Source organism: Eubalaena glacialis, chromosome 14 (genome assembly GCF_028564815.1).
Source record: "Eubalaena glacialis isolate mEubGla1 chromosome 14, mEubGla1.1.hap2.+ XY, whole genome shotgun sequence".
NCBI lineage: Eukaryota > Metazoa > Chordata > Mammalia > Artiodactyla > Balaenidae > Eubalaena > Eubalaena glacialis.
Window position 1 is genome coordinate 39,917,024 of NC_083729.1, and position 21,024 is coordinate 39,938,047.

A 21,024-nucleotide genomic window follows, 5' to 3' on the forward strand; every position below is an offset into this window, starting at 1 on the left:
TAAATATAATTTCATTATATTTACACAATATATATCCTTGGGGTAAGGAAGAGTTTATTGTTTTATTGGTTTCACCTGAAAGAGCCTGATTACTGTCACCTAAGTAGGTGAGGTAGCTTAGTTGTTTAGGGGGAAAAAGATCTATCAAAGTTTTATGATGTACGAGCTGTGGTGTTTTTTTTTTAATAAATTTATTTATTTATTTTTGGCTGTGTTGGGTCTTCGTTTCCGTGCGAGGGCTTTCTCTAATTGCGGCGAGCGGGGGCCACTCTTCATTGCGGTGCACGGGCCTCTCACTGTCGTGGCCTCTCTCGTTGCGGAGCACAGGCTCCAGACGCGCCGGCTCAGTAGCTGTGGCTCACGGGCCCAGTTGCTCCGTGGCATGTGGGATCTTCCCAGACCAGGGCTCGAACCCGTGTCCCCTGCATTGGCAGGCAGATTCTCAACCACTGCACCACCAGGGAAGCCCCAGCTGTGGTGTTTTTAATAAATTACTTCAGTTTCATTATCTGTCTTAAAGGATCATTGTGGAGATTAGGAAGTAATAAGGGTGAAAGTATATACAGTGCATAATAATTGCATAATAAATGTTACATTTAAACAATTCAAAAATTGGCACTGGTTATGTATGTTCAGTGTAGAAATGAATATGCAAACAATATAACTTTTTATGGGATTTTTCAGTGGTTGAAGTTTATCTTCAGTTTTTCAAATCTTTGAGGCAAGTATGGTTTGAGGGATGTATTTTTATGGTAAAATATTAGAAACTCTTGACAGGTTATTTGTGGATCACTGATAAGTAAAATGAATTGTATGTTTAAATGAGAGCAAGCTCTAGCTTCTTATAATTTTGAAAATTGATTTCAAACTACAATAAACAGAGACTATTATTACTATCATGATTTTGCAGTGATTGCTTATCACATAATAGTTTGATCCTTATAAACTAAGTTTACCTTTGATCCTTATAAACTAAGTTTACTTTTCTTGTGTGACAGAATCAAAAGCAGTTGTGTATGAGCAATAATCCCAATATAGACGTTCCCTGACTTATGATGGTTCAACTTACAATTTTTTTTTTTACTTTACAATGGTGCAAAAGTGATACGCATTCAGAAGAAACTGTACTTCGCATTTTGACCTTTTCCTGGGCTAACAATACTCAGTGCAGTTCTGTCATGATGCTGGGCAGGGCAGCGTGCAGCAGCTCCCAATCAGCCATGCAATCACAAGGGTTAAACGGCCGATACACTTACAACCATGCTGTACCCATAGAACCATTCTGTTTTTCACTTTCAGCACAGTATTCAATAAATTTTGAGTTATTCAACTTTATTATAAAATAGGCTTTGTGTTAGATGATTTTTCCCAACTATAGGCTAATGTAAGTGCTCTGAGCACATTTAAGGTAGGGGAGGCTAAGCCACAATGTTCAGTAGGTTAGGTGTATTAAATGCATTTTACATTTATGATGCATTTATTGGGATGTAACCCCATCATAAGTCAAGGCAGATCTGTATTAGGGAAACTTACTTCAGTGTTGAAAATGGGAAGAAGCTTTTAGGGCTACTAAAAGGTGTTATCATCTGTGCCTTGTGGTGACGTAGCAGGAGATTCTTGTGACAACCTTATATATTAGAGTTTGGCAGAGGCAGATAGATGACTGTGTTATCAATTAGGAAATATATGCACTTTCACAATGAATCTGGTATCGAGTATAAGTAGAACTTGTCATTGGGCTATCAGTTTGATGTCCTTAGCTTCTTTATTTTATGTTATAGTAGTAATATAGGGAGTTTATTTAAACTTTTTATTTAAATATACATATAGGAAAGTGTATATATCATAAGTGTATAACTAAATTTTCATAAATTGTAAGTACCCACATGACCAGCACCCATGAAACAGAATAGTACCAGGATCGTAAAGACCCTTTTTGTTTTCTTCCAGTTGTTAACCTCCACCAAGGGTAACCCTGCTTCTTACCTCTGACAGTATGGATTAGTTTGGTCTATTTTTGTAGTTTATATAAATGGACTCATACAGTTCATGCTCTTGTGTTTGATTTCTTTTGTTCAGTATCATGTTTGTGAGATTTATCTATATTGTCGCATGTTGTTGTGGATTGTTTGTGCTTATATCTGTTGTTGTGTGTAGTATTCCACAATGTGAACATGCCAGGCTTTATCCATTTTACTCTTGGTGGACATTTGCATAATTTCTGCTTTTGGCTATTATAAATAATGTTGCTGTTACAGTAAGTTTTCACTTTCTGAAAATCAGTTTTTAGTCTTAGGTTTATTTAAACTTTGTCTGATTTTCTTGGTTTGGATTGGGAAAGAACAGGGAAAATTATAGTGTTTGAAATTTATTTTCATCTTGCCATTTGTTTTTTAAAAAAATCTCTGGGATTCTAGTGATAGTCATCTTTTATTTTAAATTCTTAATCTTAGGTTGCAGTTTCTTCATTGAGTGCCGTAATCAAGTTTTTAGAACTCTTATCAGATGATTCAAACTTTGGACAGTTTGAACTGACTACTTTTGACTTCAGCCAGTACATGAAATTGGATATTGCAGCAGTCAGAGCCCTTAACCTTTTCCAGGTAAAAAAAATACATGGTTTAAACATATTGAGTGGTTAAAAATGTTTCTCTCTCTCTCTCTCTCTCTCTCTCTCGCTCTCTCTTTCTCTCTCGCTCGCTCTCTCTCTATATATATAAGACTCTTATTAAGGAGCTTAAATATTGAATTATTATACTTAAAATAGTTTTGAATTGCTGTATTTTTCTAATTGCAAGCTATATAAATAGTATTTGTCCTGGTTTTATGAATAATTTTGTGTATTAATAGCAGTTTTTAAAAACTACATTCTAAGAAGTTTTATGTCTAGAACTGCAGTAATTTGGTGGTTTTGGTTTGGGGAAAAATATACAGCAGAAAATCAGATTAACAGGTTGAAAGTTTGATTTTCGGATGAGGAACTTTTGTGTACATTTCTATTTAATATTTGAAGAATGTTAAGTGTTTTTTGTTTGTTTGTTTGTTTTTACAAGTTTGGGGAGTGTAGGGGTTGGTTATTTAAAAATTTTTTTTGGCTGTGTGGCTTGTGGGATTTTAGTTCTCCGACCAAGGATCGAACCCGGGCCCTCGGCAGTGTGAGCACAGAGTCCTAACCACTGGACTGCCAGGGAATTCCCAGTGTTAAGTGTTCTTGTTCCCCAAATTACTTAATCATTATTCATGGCATAGTAAGGTTTTCACTAATGAGCGTGCCATTTTTCTATTTTATTTTTTGTTCACTAGGGTTCCGTTGAAGATACTACTGGCTCTCAGTCTCTGGCTGCATTGCTGAATAAATGCAAAACCCCTCAAGGACAAAGACTGGTTAACCAGTGGATTAAGCAGCCTCTCATGGACAAGAACAGAATAGAAGAGAGGTATATTACTAGTATACACTTTTGTAAGCTCTGAGTAACTTCCAGTCACTCCATATGATTATACCACTTATTGTAACATGCAATTTTGCACCTATATTTTAGCATCTAACTGCACAGAAAACTAATAAAGTAATAGAGTAGTAATGATTTAGATTGATTAAATAACTTATTTTCTTAATTATTTTTTTTTTCCTCCACTATGAAAAAGTAAAATTTTATTAAAGAGGTGGTATGGATAATGTCTCAGCATGAGCTTGGGAGCCGGATGACCTTGGTTCATGTTAAGGCTCTACCACTTAGGAGCTGTGTTACATTGGGTGTTATTCAACCTCTGTGTGGCAGTTTCTTCCCTTTTAAAATGACAGTAATAACACACCTACTTCTTAGGGTTGTTATGAGGATTTGATGATTTTCTGAGGATTAGATAATCTAACGTGTTTAAAGTACTTTGAACAAGGTCTGGCACATAGGAAGGAAGCACTTATGCTTTATTATTCTAGAAAGGATTTAAGGCAGCCTAAATGTATTTCAGAAAATCTTTAAAATTGAGGAAATAAAAGAAAAGTTATATAATGCTGCTGTCCTAATATAATTAGCATTGGAATAGGTTTTATTTTTATCTTTTGTTTTAGATACAAGTTTTAAAACTTAAATGAAGTATACTGTGCATAAGAGCACAAATCCTAAATGTGCAGTTTGATGGATTTTCACAAAGTGAACACATTGGTAACAACACACAAGTCAAGAAACAACATAACTAGCATCCCAGAAACTCCCCTCAATTATCCTGATAGTTACTGCCTCTCCTCACTTCAAGAGTAATTACTATCCTTCTAACATCATAGATTAATTAGTTTTGCCTGTTTTTGAACTGCATATAAATAAAATAATTTTCTATAGTGCACTCTTATGTTTGATAGTCTTTTTAAAAACATAATTGTAATCCTAATATAGTTTTGTGCCCTTGTTTTTTCCCACTTGTGCTTATATTATAAGCATTTTTTAGTGTTGTTTTATGTTCATATTCAGCATTTTTAATAAGTACATAATATTTTATTGACTGGATATACTTTACCTTTTTCAATAATTAGGTTATTTCATGTGACCTTATTGTATACCCAGTGTTTTCGATTTGGTAAATTAAGGTATATTGCCAGAATAAGTAAAAGAGAGTCAGTATTTTTATGGATTTGATGTTGTCAAATTGTTCAAGAATTTGTTGAATATCTACTGAATGGTGATCCCTTGACTATTTGGGACTCTGTGTATGCCAGGCAAATGTAAGATAGTTGATCAGTATCATAAGACACCCTGCAGATAATTACCAAGCTAAGTGTTGATCCTGTGGATTCTAAAGGGTCTTACAGTAAAAATAACTCATGAGGTCAGTGATTCGTGGGTATGTTGATATATCATTGAAAATGCAAAAGTTGAAATGCTAAGGCAACTTTCCAAAGCCAGGTTTGTTGGGGAAGAAAAGTGGAATTTAGTAACTTAAAATAAGAAATAGGAAGGATTGGATATTTGCAAGTAATTAAGGTAGTTTACAATTTTTTATTTTAATTATTTGTGAGTAAGTAACTACATTAACATGTGTCAAAAGTCCAACAGAACAGAAGGATATACAGTGATGAGTCTCTTACTCTTGTCTCCCAGTTTCCCAGTACTCTTTTCTGAGGGCCTCTGCACAGCTCCAGGGACACATTTCTCATTGTACTCTATGTGAATTGCCAACACCTGCCCTGGGAGCAACTGGTCTTAATCAGTTTCTTGAGTATCCTACCATGGAAAGCCTGTGCCTAAACAAGTAAAAGTTTATGTCCATTCTCCCTCATCTTTTAGTTGTTTCTTAAAAGAAATATTAGGTAATTTAAATAATTACCAAGATCTAGGTCATTGGTTTTATTTTTAACTTTGGGCTTGTGGGAACGGGGCACGTGTCGGTGGTCCTCTTCCGGCTTAACAGCTAGAGCCTGCATGTATTTAAACCCTTCAAAAACCTTACATACTATTACCAGAATAACAAATTATTTAGAAGACAAGATATCAAAATTAATTTTTTTTGACTGTAAGTAAAGGTTATTTTCATAGGACATAGCAATAATTTCCAAAATCTGGTGGCCTTATAAGACTTACTAATTAGAAATAACATTTGCGAGAAAGGCTTTATACGTCAAAATATGATCTACTAAGATAAGAGGAAATATTTTCCCCTTTTTATCTTGGGGAGAATTTTTTTTTTTAACCAGCAATTACTAAGGCCTGTGGTTTTCAAAGCCAAATGCTGAAATTCCACAGACCAGGAAGAAAAAGTTATACTCCTTAAGGCAGACTTTCATTGGGACAGTCTCCTTTTTTTTTTTTTTTAAATTAATTAATTAATTAATTTATTATTTATTTTTGGCTGTGTTGGGTCTTTGTTTCTGTGCGAGGGCTTTCTCTAGTTGCGGCAAGCGGGGGCCACTCTTCATCGCGGTGCGCGGGCCTCTCACTGTCGTGGCCTCTCTTGTTGCGGAGCACAGGCTCCAGACGCGCAGGCTCAGTAGTTGTGGCTCACGGGCCCAGTTGCTCCGCGGCATGTGGGATCTTCCCAGACCAGGGCTCGAACCCGTGTCCCCTGCATTGGCAGGCAGATTCTCAACCACTGCGCCACCAGGGAAGCCCCAGTCTCCTTTTTTTTTATCACCGTTTCTCAATTCCACCTGCTGTGATACCTCATGCTTTCTAGTTTATGCCTTCCTGGGGTTCTCAGGGCAAGTCTATTATCTCCCTCTCTAAGCATTTAAGATTGATCTTCAGGATTACACACTGAATCAAGTTTTTTCTTTTTTAATATTTATTTATTTATTTTTTGGCTGCGTTGGGTCTTAGTTGCGGCACACGGGCTTAGTTGCCCTGCGGCATGTGGGATCTTAGTTCCCCGACCAGGGATCGAACCGGCGTTCCCTGCATTGCCAGATGGATTCTTAACCACTGGACCACCAGGGAAGTCCCCAGTTTTTTCTGTTTTTTACTGTCATTGTTTTGGGATGATTTTCTAGCAGAGAAAGTGGTGGAAATCTCTACTCCACCCTCTTAAACAGTAAGTGAGGAGTTCATTTTAAAGTGTTTGGCTGTGCGGTGAATTCTGTTAAGGAAAGCAAAGATTTCTCTTTTTCTTCTATTTTTATTAGAGCAGACATAGGGACAGTTATGACTAGATCTTTGAGTTTGATGCATACATCTTGTCCAGGACTATAGCCCAGTGATAGGTTCAGGAATAATGATGAAAATAGGATTACTTTTAAGTTACTGTCAGGCTCTTAGGAGGAAGAGAAGACTGGTTGCCTGGCACTGTGCTAAGCATCTCATGTTTATTAGCTGTGTGGTGTTGGAGGCTGGCTTTAAAGCCAGGCTGGCCTGACTCCAGAGCCCATGCCCTTAAACGCTGTACTGTATTTCTATTTTTTTTTTATAAATTTATTTTATTTATTTACTTTTGGCTGTGTTGGGTCTTCATTGCTGCGTGCAGCCTTTCTCTAGTTGCGGCGCAGGGGCTGCTCTTCGTTGCGGTGCTCAGGCTTCTCATTGTGGTGGCTTCTCGTTGCAGAGCACGGGCTCTAGGTGTGCGGGCTTCAGTAGTCGCAGTGCATGGGCTCAGTAGTTGTGGCTCGTGGACTTTAGAGCTCAGGCTCAGTAGTTGTGGCGCATGGGCTTAGTTGCTCCATGGCATGTGGGATCTTCCTGGACCATTAGCAGGTGGATTCTTAACCACTGCGCCACCAGGGAAGTCCCTGTACTGTATTTCTTGTTTCTGTCAATTGTATTTAATTTGATCCAAGTTGGATTAACATCAGAAGTGAAATGTACTATTTTGGCTTTTATTTAAGTTATATGCACGGAATTGCTTTATATGTTGTAATGCTCATTTTTCCATTCATTAAAACCTATTTGCACTGAGACTACAAATACTTTTTAGCTAATGGCTTAAATACTTTAATCTCCAATGAGAATTGATATGTTATTACCTTTTAGGAGTGAGTTTCTGGGTATTTCTTCCTTTTGTGCTTTATCTAACAATCAAATTAGGAATTATAAGAACACTGTCCATATTACTATTTTTGCACTTATTTTCTGATAGGTCCAAAGAGTCCTCATGTTTGCACATACACTAGGACTGTTACTATTACTTTTAATCTTCTGGGATTTTTTTTGTTTTTGTTTTTTTGTCTTTCCATAGATTCATCTGAAGCCTTGGTAATTTTCCCATGTTTTTTCAAAGTTAGAATTCTTTAAAGAACGTTGAATATATGTTAGCATATGAAATAGTTCACTCGTGAAATTGCTGATGATATCATTTGCATATGTTGAATTTGGTATTCTTATTGCCTTCTAGTTTAAAATTGAATATTTCTTTTTCTATGACATTTAATATGATTAATGTAGCAATCTTATTAGAAATATATATCTCCAAATAAAAGTGGTTCCGGGCTTCCCTGGTGGCACAGTGGTTGAGAATCCACCTGCCAATGCAGGGGACACGGGTTCGAGCCCTGGTCTGGGAAGATCCCACATGCCGTGGAGCAACTAAGCCCGTGCACCACAACTACTGAGCCTGTGCTCTAGAGCCTGCAAGCCACAACTACTGAGCCCACGTGCTGCAACTACTGAAGCCCACGTGCCTAGAGCCTGTGCTCCACAACAAGATAAGCCACCACAATGAGAAGCCCACGCGCCGCAACGAGGAGTAGCCCCCGCTCGCCGCAACTAGAGAAAGCCTGTGCGCAGCAACGAGGACCCAGCACAGCCAAAAATAATAAATAAAATAAATAAATTTATTAAAAAAGAAAGTGGTTCCTATAAATGTAGAAATGGTGGTGGTGCTTATGTGATAATATATCATGCTTCTTGAGGCAGTGTACTTCCAGGATTATATTAAGACTTAGACCTAGACTTCTTTCCAGGTTATATTAAGTATCCTTTTATGCAAGGATGTCTTTAGTTAGTAGTCTGTATTCTGTGGAAACAGAGAGGTCTGGCGGTCATACAGTGAGTGCAGTTTCTTTAAAACAGCAAAGCATTGCTCTGGCCTCAGAGGAAGAACAGGAGGGCTGTCACTCTACTGCTTTTCCACCACTTTTCTCTGCTTCCAAATCAAGTTTAGTGGAAGCCCCTTTTTTCTGGTCTCTGGGCTGCTAGTCCCTTTGAATTTTATTTGCCTTCCTGTCCAGTCCGCACCACAAAGGCAACCCTCTTTCCAGTGCTTTCATGGGGGCCATAGAATTTCTTGCCCCATTGGTCCTTTGTCATACTGGCCACTCTCTCCTTAGCTTTCTTTCTCAATTAAAAGTTTCTGGAGAAGGTCACACAGTGCTGATTGGACCCACTGTACTTTCAAACGATCTAGTTTTCACTGCTGCCTGGTATTACTTTTGTTACATGACTCATTTCAGTGACCAATCTAACATTTTTTATTTTCCCTTCAGCTGCCTCCTACATGTAAGCAGACGATCTCCTCCCTGATTCTTATAATCTCAAAATGTACCTGTATTTTCAGTCTTTTACTCCCTGGCTCTTTCTCAGAAGAGGAAATAATGCTCTTTCCTTTCCAAAGGCAGCCTTTCCGTTTTGCCTTGGTTACAGTTTTTTTCCCTATTCCTTCTCTGCTTCAGTTTTCTTCCAGCGCATCCTGTACTGTTCTGCCTTCAAGTCTCTGCTGTTGCTGCTCCACCCTCCCATCCCAAGTATTTTCCTCAAGATCCTATCTCTTTAAATCCCAACTATTTAGAGTATAGGCAAATGAAATACCCCAAAATGAGGTTCCCCAGCTCCCATAGGAATTCTCTGCTTTCTTACTTGTATCACATTTCATTGCATTTTGTATCTTGGTTGTTACTCAGCACTAACTGTAAGATGCAACATGTCCTTCTCCTCCACTAGACTGAAAATTCCTTGAAAGCATGTTCCTTCCTCTTATATTTTGCCATACTTCTTTTTCTTTTTTAATTTTCTCAAGCCTATGTAGCAGATTATCTGCTATTTAATGTATCAAATGAGTGGTTCTGTCTGCCTTAAACCATGTGAAGAACAGATAAAGAAGAGGCTCAAAAACTTGTAATTGTATTTAGGTACCAGATTTGTTCTCAGCCATATAAATAAGCTGTCATGAAATTCCAGTCAACTGTTTTTACAGTGAGAGATCAGAAGTGCTGGTTTTAAAGAACAGAATGGTGATTTTAAAATATCAAAAATTTTATGACTAATGTTATAATTTATTCTTTTGGAATTTTAGAGATTAACTGACCCTAAAAATTATCTTGTATTCCAGTCAACTTGTGAATTAATGTATCAAATTGTGACAGCTGAGTAATTTTGAGTAGGATTGACAGGTATACTCTGTTTTGCCAACACTAACTTTGGTACTTCTGAAATTGTGATTTGAAAGTGGGATTGTCATGGAAACAGTAGAGCAGTCTTTTTTAAAAAAAATCTCTGTTAGCCAGAACACAAACTAATACTATAATTATTTCTGAAATGGCATGTTGAATAGACTTGTGAAACTAGCAATTTATTAGACTTTTTTTTTTTTTATAAATTTATTTATTTATTTTTGGCTGCGTTGGGTCTTCGTTGCTGTGCATGGGCTTTCTCTAGTTGTGGTGAGCAGGGGCTACTCTTCACTGCAGTGCACACAGGCTTCTTATTGTGGTGACTTCTCATTGCAGAGGATGGGCTCTACCTGCGCGGGCTTCAGTAGTTGTGGCACGTGGGCTCAGTAGTTGTGGCACACGGGGGCTTAGTTGCTCCGTGGCATGTGGAATCTTCCCGGACCAGGGCTCGAACCCGTGTCTCCTGCATTGTCAGGCGGATTCCTAACCACTGCACCACCAGGGAAGTCCATTATTAGACTTTTAATGATATCCAGACCAAAGACTGAGGGGGCTGTGTATCTTGCCTTGTGCTATGTGTTTTAGAAGCTTTTTCATTCCCTTGCTGTTTTACTTCTTAATACTCTTTCTGGAACTTTATGCTCTTTTTTTTTTTTAATTAAAGTATAGTTGATTTACAATGTTTTAATTTCTGCTGTACAGCAAGGTGATTCAGTTATATATATGTATATACATTCTTTTTTTATATTCTTTTCCATTATGGTTTCTCATAAGATATCGAATATAGTTCCATTTGCTATACAGTAGGACCTTGTTGTTTATCCGTTCTATATATAATAGCTTACATCTGCTAACTCCAACCTCCCACTCAATCCCTCTTGCCCTTGGCAGCCACAAGTCTGTTCTGTATGTCCATGAGTCTGTTGCTGTTTTGTAGATAGATTCATTTGTGTCATATTTTAGATTCCACATATAAGTGATATCATATGGTATTTGTCTTTCTCTTTCTGACTGACTTAGTACGGTAATCTCTAGTTGCATCCATGTTGCTGCAAATGGCTTTATTTTGTTCTTTTTCATGCCTGAGTATTATTCCATTATATATATGTACCACATCTTCTTTATCCATTCATCCATCGATGGACGTTAGGTTGCTTCCATGTCTTGGCTATTGTGAATAGTGCTGCTGTGAACATAGGGGTGCATGTATCTTTTTTTTTTTTTTTTGATTTTCTGTTTTTGTTTGTTTTTAAATTATTAGCACCTTTAATTATTTATTTATTTATTTATTTATTTTGGCTGTGTTGGGTCTTCATTTCTGTGCGAGGGCTTCCTCCAGTTGCGGCAAGCGGGGGCCACTCTTCATCGCGGTGCGCGGGCCTCTCACTATCGCGGCCTCTCTTGTTGCGGAGCACAGGCTCCAGACGCGCAGGCTCAGTAGTTGTGGCGCACGGGCCCAGTTGCTCCGCGGCATGTGGGATCTTCCCAGACCAGGGCTTGAACCCGTGTCCCCTGCATTGGCAGGCAGATTCTCAACCACTGCGCCACCAGGGAAGCCCGCATGAATCTTTTTGAATTATAGTTTTGTCTGGGTATATGCCCAGGAATGGGATTTCTGGATCATATGGTAATTCTATTTTTAGTTTTCTGGGGAACCTCCATACTGTTTTCCAAGTGGCTGCACCAACTTACATTCCCACCTTTTCTCCACACCCTCTCCAACATTTGTTACTTGTAGACTTTTTAGTGATGGCCATTCTGACTGGTGTGAGGTGGTACCTCATTGTAGTTTTGATTTGCATTTCTCTAATAATTAGCGATGTTGAGCATCTTTTCATGTGCTTATTGGGCATCTGTATGTCTTCTTTGGAGAAATGTCTATTTAGGTCTTCTGCCCATTTTTCGATTGGGTTGTTTGTTTTTTTGTTGTTGAGTTGTATGAGCTGTTTGTATATTTTGGAAATTAAGGCCTTGTCAGTCGCATTGTTTGCAAATATTTTCTCCCAATCTGTAGGTTGTCTTTTCATTTTGTTTGTGGTTTCCTTTGCTGTGCAAAAGCTTCTAAGTTTGATTAGGTCCCATTTGTTTATTTTTGTTTTTATTTCTATTGCCTTGGGAGACTGAGCTAAGAAAACATTGGTAGGATTTATGTCAGAGAGTGTTTTACAAAATTATGATCTCTTCTAGGAGTTTTATGGCATCATGTCTTATGTTTAAGACTTTAAGCTATTTTGAGTTTATTTTTGTGTGTGGTGTGAGGCTGTCTTCAACTTCATTGATGTACATGCGGCTCTCCCAACTTTCCCAACACCACTTGCTGAAGAGACTGTCTTTTTCCCATTGTATATTCTTGCCTCCTTGGTTGAAGATTAATTGACCGTAGGTGTGTGGGTTTATTTCTGGGCTCTCTATTCTGTGGAACTTTATGCTCTTGAACAATGTTGGTTACTTATGATTCTGTGGTCAGCTTGAGAGGAAACAGTGATAAGATACTTGGTGGAACAGGAAAGAAGCATAGGGAGATTCTAGATCAGAGATGTCTTCTCTATGGATACTTACCATTTATGGAGAGTGGCCTAAGGAGTTTTAGGAAAAGAAGCGGAAAAGAAAGATGAGGTAGGTGAAGCCAACATCAGGTTTCTTTCATCCTTTTCCTGACCCCCTTAAACTTCTCTTCCTGCTTTATCATGAGAACTCAGAAATTTCTTGTGATTGTTAGAACTCACTTTTTTAAACTGTTCCGGGCGAAAGAATTGCTTGAGAAGCTCATTGCAGTTTCACAGGTGGGCCCCAACCTTGGGGATTCTGTATTCCACCTCCAAGTGATTTTATTGTGGGTAATCTTGGATCAAACTTGGAGAAGCCCAGTTAGAGCCAGAGGATTAGCTAGGAAGGCCCAAATTTGCTGTGATTTGGCTGCATCCCTTACTCAGTTTTGTTTGCTTTGTTTTTAAAATCTAGAGTACAAGGCATAGAAATCTTTTCTGGAGCAGTAAGTGCCTGAATAATTGTGTTTGTTTATATACCCTGTGACTGGTTCCTAATACAAGCTTGGTAGCAGATTATTTCCCCACTAATTTGGCATTTGCTACAACAAATATATCTACTACCAACTCCCTAAATATTATCTTGACATCCTATAGGGTTTGTTATTTTTCTCTTTATTTTCATCTTTTAAAGTGATTCAAGGTCCTTTAAACCAGTGGCCTAGCCTGGGGCTGTCCTCCCCTCCCCCGCTGCCTCTGGGACATTTGGCAGTGTCTGGAGACATTTTGGGTTGTTACTCTGGAAAGAGTATAGTGGGTGGAATTCAGGGATGCTGTTAAACAGCAGAGAACAACCCCTCACAGCAAAGAATTATCTAGCCTAAATGTCAATATTGCCAAGGTTGCAAAATCTTTTTTTTTTTTAACTTTTTACTTTATATTGGAGTATAGCTGATTAACAATGTTGTGATAGTTTCAGGTGCACAGTTTCAGGTGCACAGCAAAGCGACTCAGCCATACATAAACATGTATCCATTCTCCCTCAGGCTCCCCTCCCATCCAGGCTGCCACATACCAAGGTTGCAAAATCTTGCTTTAATATTTGTAGTCATTATATGATTACTACAGGGGCAGCATATTTTTCCCTTCATATGGCATGCTAGATGAACATGATGATGATGCAGGAATTGTAAATGCTGATGGAGAGATCAGTAAATAGTTAAGAAATTTAGAAAGCTGATTTGGTTCCTTTTCCTGTTCCTGTGCAATTTGAGGATTAATTTACTACTCATATAGTTTACAAATGTAAGGAAAATGGTTGTTCATCTGATAGTGTTCTAAACCTAGGATCGTCTTCTGTGCCCACGCCATTTCCCCTACCTTTGAATGTTAAAGTTTACCTTTCAGCTATTACTTCAGTACCATCTACTACATAGTTTTTCATACTGCATGTTGTGACCCAGTGGTGGGTTGTGAAGTTAGTGTAGCAGGTGATAACTAGCATTTTTGAAAAGTTAAATACAATAGAAAAATAAGAGTGCACCACATATAGTAAGAGTTAAGTTTTGTCTTGCAAAACCTATTTTAATTATATGTTGTCAGGGAGGAAAGTTTCTTTTTCCTACTACTCTCCTAGTTCTTTGGCTGTGGCCCTATGAATTGGACTGACAAAAGACAGATTAACAAGAGAAAAAACAAACAGAAGTTTATGCTTACATCTGGGAGCACTCAGAGATGAGTAACTCTAGGTTTAGTTGGAACTTGGGCTTATATAGCATCTTAGCAAAGGAACGATAAATTTTCAGAGAAGCGACAAGACAAAGGAAAAGGACTTTGAGTTCCTAGGGCTACAAATTGTGAGAAGGGAAATGTATGGAAACTAAAGGTAGATAAAAGCTAGCTGGTAGGGTTATGTAGGTTCCTCTGTTGTCATCTCCAGGCTGTTAAGGGTCTAAAGTTGAGATTAATTGTTGTCCTTCCTGGTAAAGAAGGAAGGAAGGGGGAGCACCTTGGTAAATTTATGTCCTGCTTTTGGGCAAATAGGGAGAAGGCAAAGAGCTTTCCTCCTTTCTGCTCCTTCTCAATTGTCCTCAACTAAAAATAGTCCTTAAGGACCAAAGTAGTCCTTATGGACACTAGAGTGGCATGTTTTGAGGTGGCTTATTTTGCCCGCTACAATATCTGTGCATGTGTGTGCTGGGTCATGATGTAAAACTATGTTTCTTGCTGTGGATTACAGGGGAAAAAATGGAAAGCCACTGATTCCAATAAATTACAAAAGCAATATTAGCTGCGTGTTTTATAGTTCTTGAAACAAGCTAAGATTTTATTTATTGATTTTGTGGAGCAATAAACTTATTTCAGTTTTTTAATTAGAAAATTTTGGCTTTGTACTATCATGAGGTAATTTTAGAATGCATTTTGAATTTATAAGACTTTCTGATAGAATAAGTATTGAATTTGGCAACATTCTTGAATTGTAATTCTGTTTCATTAAAGATCATTGTTTCCATGTGCAATAATGTGTCAATATCAACAGAGTCCCAATAATGAGATTCCTCTATTTAAGAAATGTCAATTTGATGAAAGGCAAACAAAATTGGGTATATTTCAGTATCATACGATACTACTTAACTAAACATTAATTTGGTTATTAACTAATCAGAAACTGCTTACATCACAGTGTTATGGAGCTTTCCGTCCTCTACAAAAAACTAACATTTCAGAATAGATTCAAGCTTCTTACATGGAGTTTTTGAGTTGAGACATGCACCTAGTTGACAAACTTTACTTTCATACTAAAATATTTAAGATTAATTGTAGTATAATTTATTTCAGATTAAATTTAGTTGAAGCTTTTGTAGAAGATGCAGAATTGAGGCAGAGTTTACAAGAAGATTTACTTCGTCGATTTCCAGATCTTAACCGACTTGCCAAGAAATTTCAAAGACAAGCAGCAAACTTACAAGATTGTTACCGACTCTATCAGGGTGTAAATCAACTCCCTAATGTTATTCAGGCTCTGGAAAAATATGAAGGTAATAAAATGATTTTGTTTTTGTTTTCCTTCACTCTCAATATACTTAGCAAATGTTCTGTCCTTTTAAAGTTGGTTCTGGTGACTCATCTTTAAGTTTTCCTAAACTTAGGTTTGTATTGCCCTCTGGCTGTATCACAGAAGCCACAAGTCATGAGACAATTTCGAATTTTTGTTTTTTAGAAATGAATATTAGGATTACGAGGTTTATTAATAGGTGTCTTGCACTAACAGTGGCAGTTGAACAGGGTTTGATTGCTAAAGACTCACAGGACCCGAAATGACAGTGCTTACAAACATATGGTTTATTACGGGAAAAGGATACAGTCTAGCAGCTGCACTAAAGTAAGGATAATGCATCACAGCCAAAGGCTGTCACAACAAGGGGGCCAGGGAGTTCAGGTGCAGGTACCTATAAAAAGGTCCTTGGTGAGGTGCACCTTCTCAGATCAGGGACCATTATTGTATGCAGAACATCCTGGAACCAGGGAGCCTAAAACAGTCTTGCTGGGCTTTTTAATATTTTGCTGGTCTTGTGGGTGTATTCCTGTTCTGTAACTAGCTTCTACAGCAGAGCCCTCTTGGGGCCTTAGTGAGACCAGGTGCAAATCATCGATCACATGGTGCTAAGCTGAATGATCCACCTTGAATCTCCTGGGACTGGAGATTACAAAACAACACAATTAGTATGTTTCATGCCTTGACCAAGGGTCATTGCCAAGCAGGAACTTTAAGAAAACACCGCAGGCTAATTCCAGGCCTGCTGGAATTAACCTTTCCAGTACACCTATGAAAGAAAGTTAAGACAGAAGGTCTTGGTGGTAACAGTTGAAGTCAGAGGGAAGTTACTACAATAAAGTAAGCAAAGTCATATATTAGTTAATATAGTATTGGTAGGTAAAATCAACTTGCTCTTACAAGCATAGTTTTTAACTTTAAGTGAACATAAGTTTCTACAACAAATATTTTAGTAAGTACAGAGTTATATGTCTAATACATAAAGCATTTTAAGTTTCAGAGTTAAAAATCGACATCTCTTAGAACTATTGAAAACAAACCTTTCAATATTTTGAGAAAGCTTTATGAATTTTTTTGTAGGCAGACTTAAAAAAAACACTATGATGACTGGTACAAAATAAGTATAGATTTAATTTAAATTTTATGGTAACCTTTCCTCTTATTTATCTAACAGAGTGTAAAAGAATAGCTAACTGCTTATCGTTTCAGAGTACCACTGTATAAAAAGTATTCCTATTCTAGTCAAGGCTCCTCTTTAGACTAATGAGGCTTAAATGCCCTTGAATTTAGTTCCACCAAAGTGGAATTAAAGAAAATGGGTCTTTAATCTTTTCTGTTTCACATTTCCTTAGTGTGGCTTAATTTCCCTCCTTTGTGGCTCAATTTCCTCATCCTGTAAATGAATATCTTCTACTGCTATGATTTTCTGATTCTGTCTCCTCTGGCCTCATTCCAACAGGATCAGTTGGAAGCACAGGGGGATTGACCAGTGTTAGGGATGTAATCAGGGTGTAATCGTGGAGATAGGCTCTCTAAACAATTTACTCTTACCACTTAACATCAGCTGTTTTAAACATTTCTCTCACATCTCTTCCCTCATGAGGTAAAAAAGCCATCCTTGTCCCTGTGTCCTCCTCTTGTACCTGTACTCAGTGAAGTTTCTGAAAGCCTACATTTCCATATTCCATTAACTCCACTGGCTTTAGCCCTGACCACTGTACTGAAATGGCATTTGCTAAGTGACTTACTTGTTGCTAAATTCAGTGAACATGGTCCAGTCCTTATCTTACTAGGTTTCACTGGTGAGTGTGACAGGCTTTTTTTCCTCCTAGTTTTATTGAGATATAATTGACATATAACATTGTATAAATTTAGGTGTACAACACGATTTGATATGTATATATATACTACGTAAATGATCACCACAGTAAGTTTAGTTAACATCGTCACCTCACATAGTTAGTATTTTTTTCCTTATGATGAGACCTTTTAAGGTCTAATCTCTTAGCAGCTTTTCGAATATACAATACAGTTTTTGTTTTTGTTTTTTAATTACAGTCACCATGTTGTACATTACCTTGCCAGGACTTAAATCTTACAACTTGAAATTTGTACCTTTTGACCACCTTCACCCATTTCCTCCACCCCTTGCCCCTGGCAACCACCAGTCTGTTCTGTATTTATGAGTTTGGTTTTATTAGATTCCACCTATAAGTGAGATCACAAAGTATTTGACTTTCCCTGTCTCACTCTTTTCACTTGACATAATGCCCTCAAGGTCCATCCATGTTGTTGCAAATGACAGGATTTCTTTCTTTATGGTTGAAGGATACTCCGTTGTACATACGTATCACAGTTTCTTTATCCATTCCTTCGTTGGTGGATACTTAGGTTGTTTCCATGTCTTGGCTGTTGTAAATGATGCTGCAGTGAACGTGGGGGGTGCAGATATCTCTTCGAGATAATGATTTTGTTTCCTGTAGATATATACCCAGAACTGGAATTGCTGGATCCTTCTATTTTTTGCCATCCTCTTCAGTGTGGTCACCCCATGCCCACCCCACAACCCCCAGTTCTATTTGTGGCCCTCTTTTCACTCAATACGTGAAACTTTAAACCTGGGATTTTTGAATGAGTTCTTGAAAGTATCCTGAAATTTTACGCAAAATTTTGTGTATATGTATTTTTGGAGGGGGAAAGGATCTGCAAGTTTCATTAGATATTCAAAAGTATATGTAAACCACCCCCCCCCCAAAAAAAATGTAAGAAGTATTGCTCTGCATATTCTCTGGGGAATCTTGCTTATTCCCTGAGATAAGCATGGAAGTTAGGAATTGGATTTGAAAGGCTTGGCTCTCTTCATGAACCTCTCTGCATATGTGTGGCTTAATGTACTTGAGAGTTTTCAACAAGTCAGTAATTCCCTACTTTTTCGGTGTTACACTTAATATAAGACCTGTGAGATATCATAACATTAGACATCATCACATATAGACCTGTGAGATACCATAACATTATGTAAATCAAATGCTTCACTTGTCAGTTTGATAACTGATGTCCAGTTAAGGTATTTGAAATTGCCCAGCCTAGAAAATATTAAAGGAGCAAGACTGTTCCAAGTTTCGTGGTGCTAAGAGCTATATATTTTCTTTCAATAACATGGAACATTGGAGAATCTAGGTGTATCCTAGTCACTGGGAACCTAACTAATCTCTCTTGAGTTGATTTACAATATTAGTTTCAGGTGTACAACATAGTGATTCAGTATTTTTATAGATTATACTCCACTTAAAGTTATTATAAAATATTGGCTATATTCCCTATGCTGTACAGTATATCCTTGTAACTTATTTTACCCATAGTAGTTTGTACCTCTTAATCCCCTACCCCTATGTTGCCCCTCCCCCCTTCTCTCTCCCCACTGGTAACCACTAGCTTGTTCTCTATATCTGTGCATCTGTTTCTGTTTTATTATATTCATTTGTTTGGTTTATTTTTTAGATTCTGCATATAAATGATAACATACAGTATTTGGCTTTCTTTGTCTGACTTCATTAAGCATCATACCCTCCAGGTCCATCCATGTTGTTGGAAATGGCAAAAATTCATCCTTTTTTATGGCTGAGTAATATTCCATATATATATATATATATATATACACACACACACACACACACACACACACATATATGTATACACACACACACACACACACACATCTTCTTTGTCCGTTAATCTGTTGATGGACACAGGTTCCTTCCATATCTTGGCAATTGTAAATAATGCTGATAGGAATATTGGGATTTGTGTATCTTTTTGAATTAGTGTTTTCATTTTCTTTGGATGTATACCCAGGAGTGGAATTGCTGGATCATATGGTAGTTCTATGTTTAGTTATTTTTTTTTCCATACTGTTTTTCACAGTGGCTGCACCAGTTTACACTCCCACCAACAGTTTATGAGGGTTCCCTTTTTTCTACATCCTCGCCAACAATTTCTTATTTGTGGTCTTTTTAATGATAGCCATTCTGACAGGTGTGAGGTGATGTCTCACTGTGGTTTTGATTTGCATTTTTCTGATGATTAGTGATGTTGAGCATCTTTTCATGTGCCTCTCTTGAATTTAAAATGGCATTTTGCAGAGTTCAGCATAGCTCCTTAGCCTACTGACTTCATGGAGAAAGTCAAAACTGAGGCTAATTTATGAGGAAAAACCAAATGCACTGTCCTTAAAAGTAAAATCATTAAAAGTTTTAAAAAACATGTTTGTATATTGTTAGAAATTGAGTGTATTCTGCCATCTTGTGATGTTTTGGTTTTGATTAACTCTAGGTTTAATGTTATTTTAATGTTATTCCTGGAAAAAAATGAAAATAAAGTAAATTCAGAGACAGCAGAGGGCAGCAACAGTTTAGAAAGTAGATTTGCATTGAGTGATAAAAGCTCTACTCTAAATTATCTTTCTCCTGTTTAAAAAAAAAGGCTATTTGAAAAATATACTTGGCCTCCCTTATTCCTCATATCTTTTAAAATTGAAAAGTTGAGACACACATTTGCAGCAACATGGATGGATCCAGAGTTTATCAAACTAAGCGAAGTAAGTCAGAAAGGGAAAGACAAATACCATATAATGTCATTTATACATGGAATCTAAAATACGACATAAATGAACCTATCTACAAAACAGAAACAGACTCATAGACATAGAGAACAGACTTGCGGTTGCCAAGGGGGAAGGGGGTCAGGGAAGGATTGGGAGTTTGGGGTTAGCAGATGCAATCTATTATATATAGAATGGATAAAAAACGAGGTCCTACTGTATAGCAAAGGGAACTATATTCAGTATCCTGTGATAAACCATAATGCAAAAGAATATGAAAAAGAATATATACGTGTAACTGAATCATTTTGCTGTACAACAGAAATTAACATAACATTGTAAATTAACTATAGTTCAGTAAAATTTTTTTTAAAAGTTGAGGCACAACCTAAAACAATGGTATTCTGCATTTGGAGCAAATTTCTGATAGTGCTTAAAACAACTCTAAGTATCTAGATTTTGTTGATGAATTTTATTGTAACAGCTATCATACTGAGGTATTAACCCTTCCCTCTGCCCACATCCAAGTAATCATCCTTTTCTGTTTCAGTATATTTAAAAACCTTACATGTGCTATGTTCCCTCCCCTGGTCATTGCATCCTCCTCAATGAACCCATAGTAATCTTTCTTAGCACGTCTGATCATATCATTTCTTCCCTTTCGGTTATGAACACATTAATTTGCTTCCCATAACCTACCAGAAGAAGCCCCATTCCTGTGCCTGGCTGGCTGCTACTTCTCAGTCAGCCTCCCTTATACTCCCTCACCTACTCTTCTCCTCACTGTACTGGTTCTCCAGACTGCTCTGATTTTTTATGCTTTTCTCCATGTTTTTCCTTTGTCTTAAATGCCCTTCACTACCTTGTCCACGTGATGGAACCCTACTAATATTTAGGATTGAGCTCAAATATCACCCTTTCTGTGACGCTTTCTCTGCCCTCCTCATGCAGTTTTCTGGTTTCCATAGCACCTTCTGCTTATCTCCATTGCTTTTTAACCCTAAATAACATAGTAAGTTAGTCTAATAATAATCCCCCCTTTTAACCTGATTGCTCAGTTTCCTTCTAAATAGAAGAT

The 21,024-nt window shown here is 37.5% G+C and overlaps 1 protein-coding gene across 1 annotated transcript in view; it reads left to right on the plus strand.

Moving 5' to 3' along the window:
- Positions 1 to 21,024, plus strand: part of MSH2 (mutS homolog 2) — a 73,766-nt gene that overhangs the window by 11,628 nt on the left and 41,114 nt on the right. Inside the window, exons 5-7 of the mRNA XM_061168543.1 lie at positions 2,454 to 2,603; positions 3,304 to 3,437; positions 15,130 to 15,329. Of these exons, the coding sequence (XP_061024526.1) occupies positions 2,454 to 2,603; positions 3,304 to 3,437; positions 15,130 to 15,329 (484 nt within the window). The remainder of the gene's footprint in view (positions 1 to 2,453; positions 2,604 to 3,303; positions 3,438 to 15,129; positions 15,330 to 21,024) is intronic.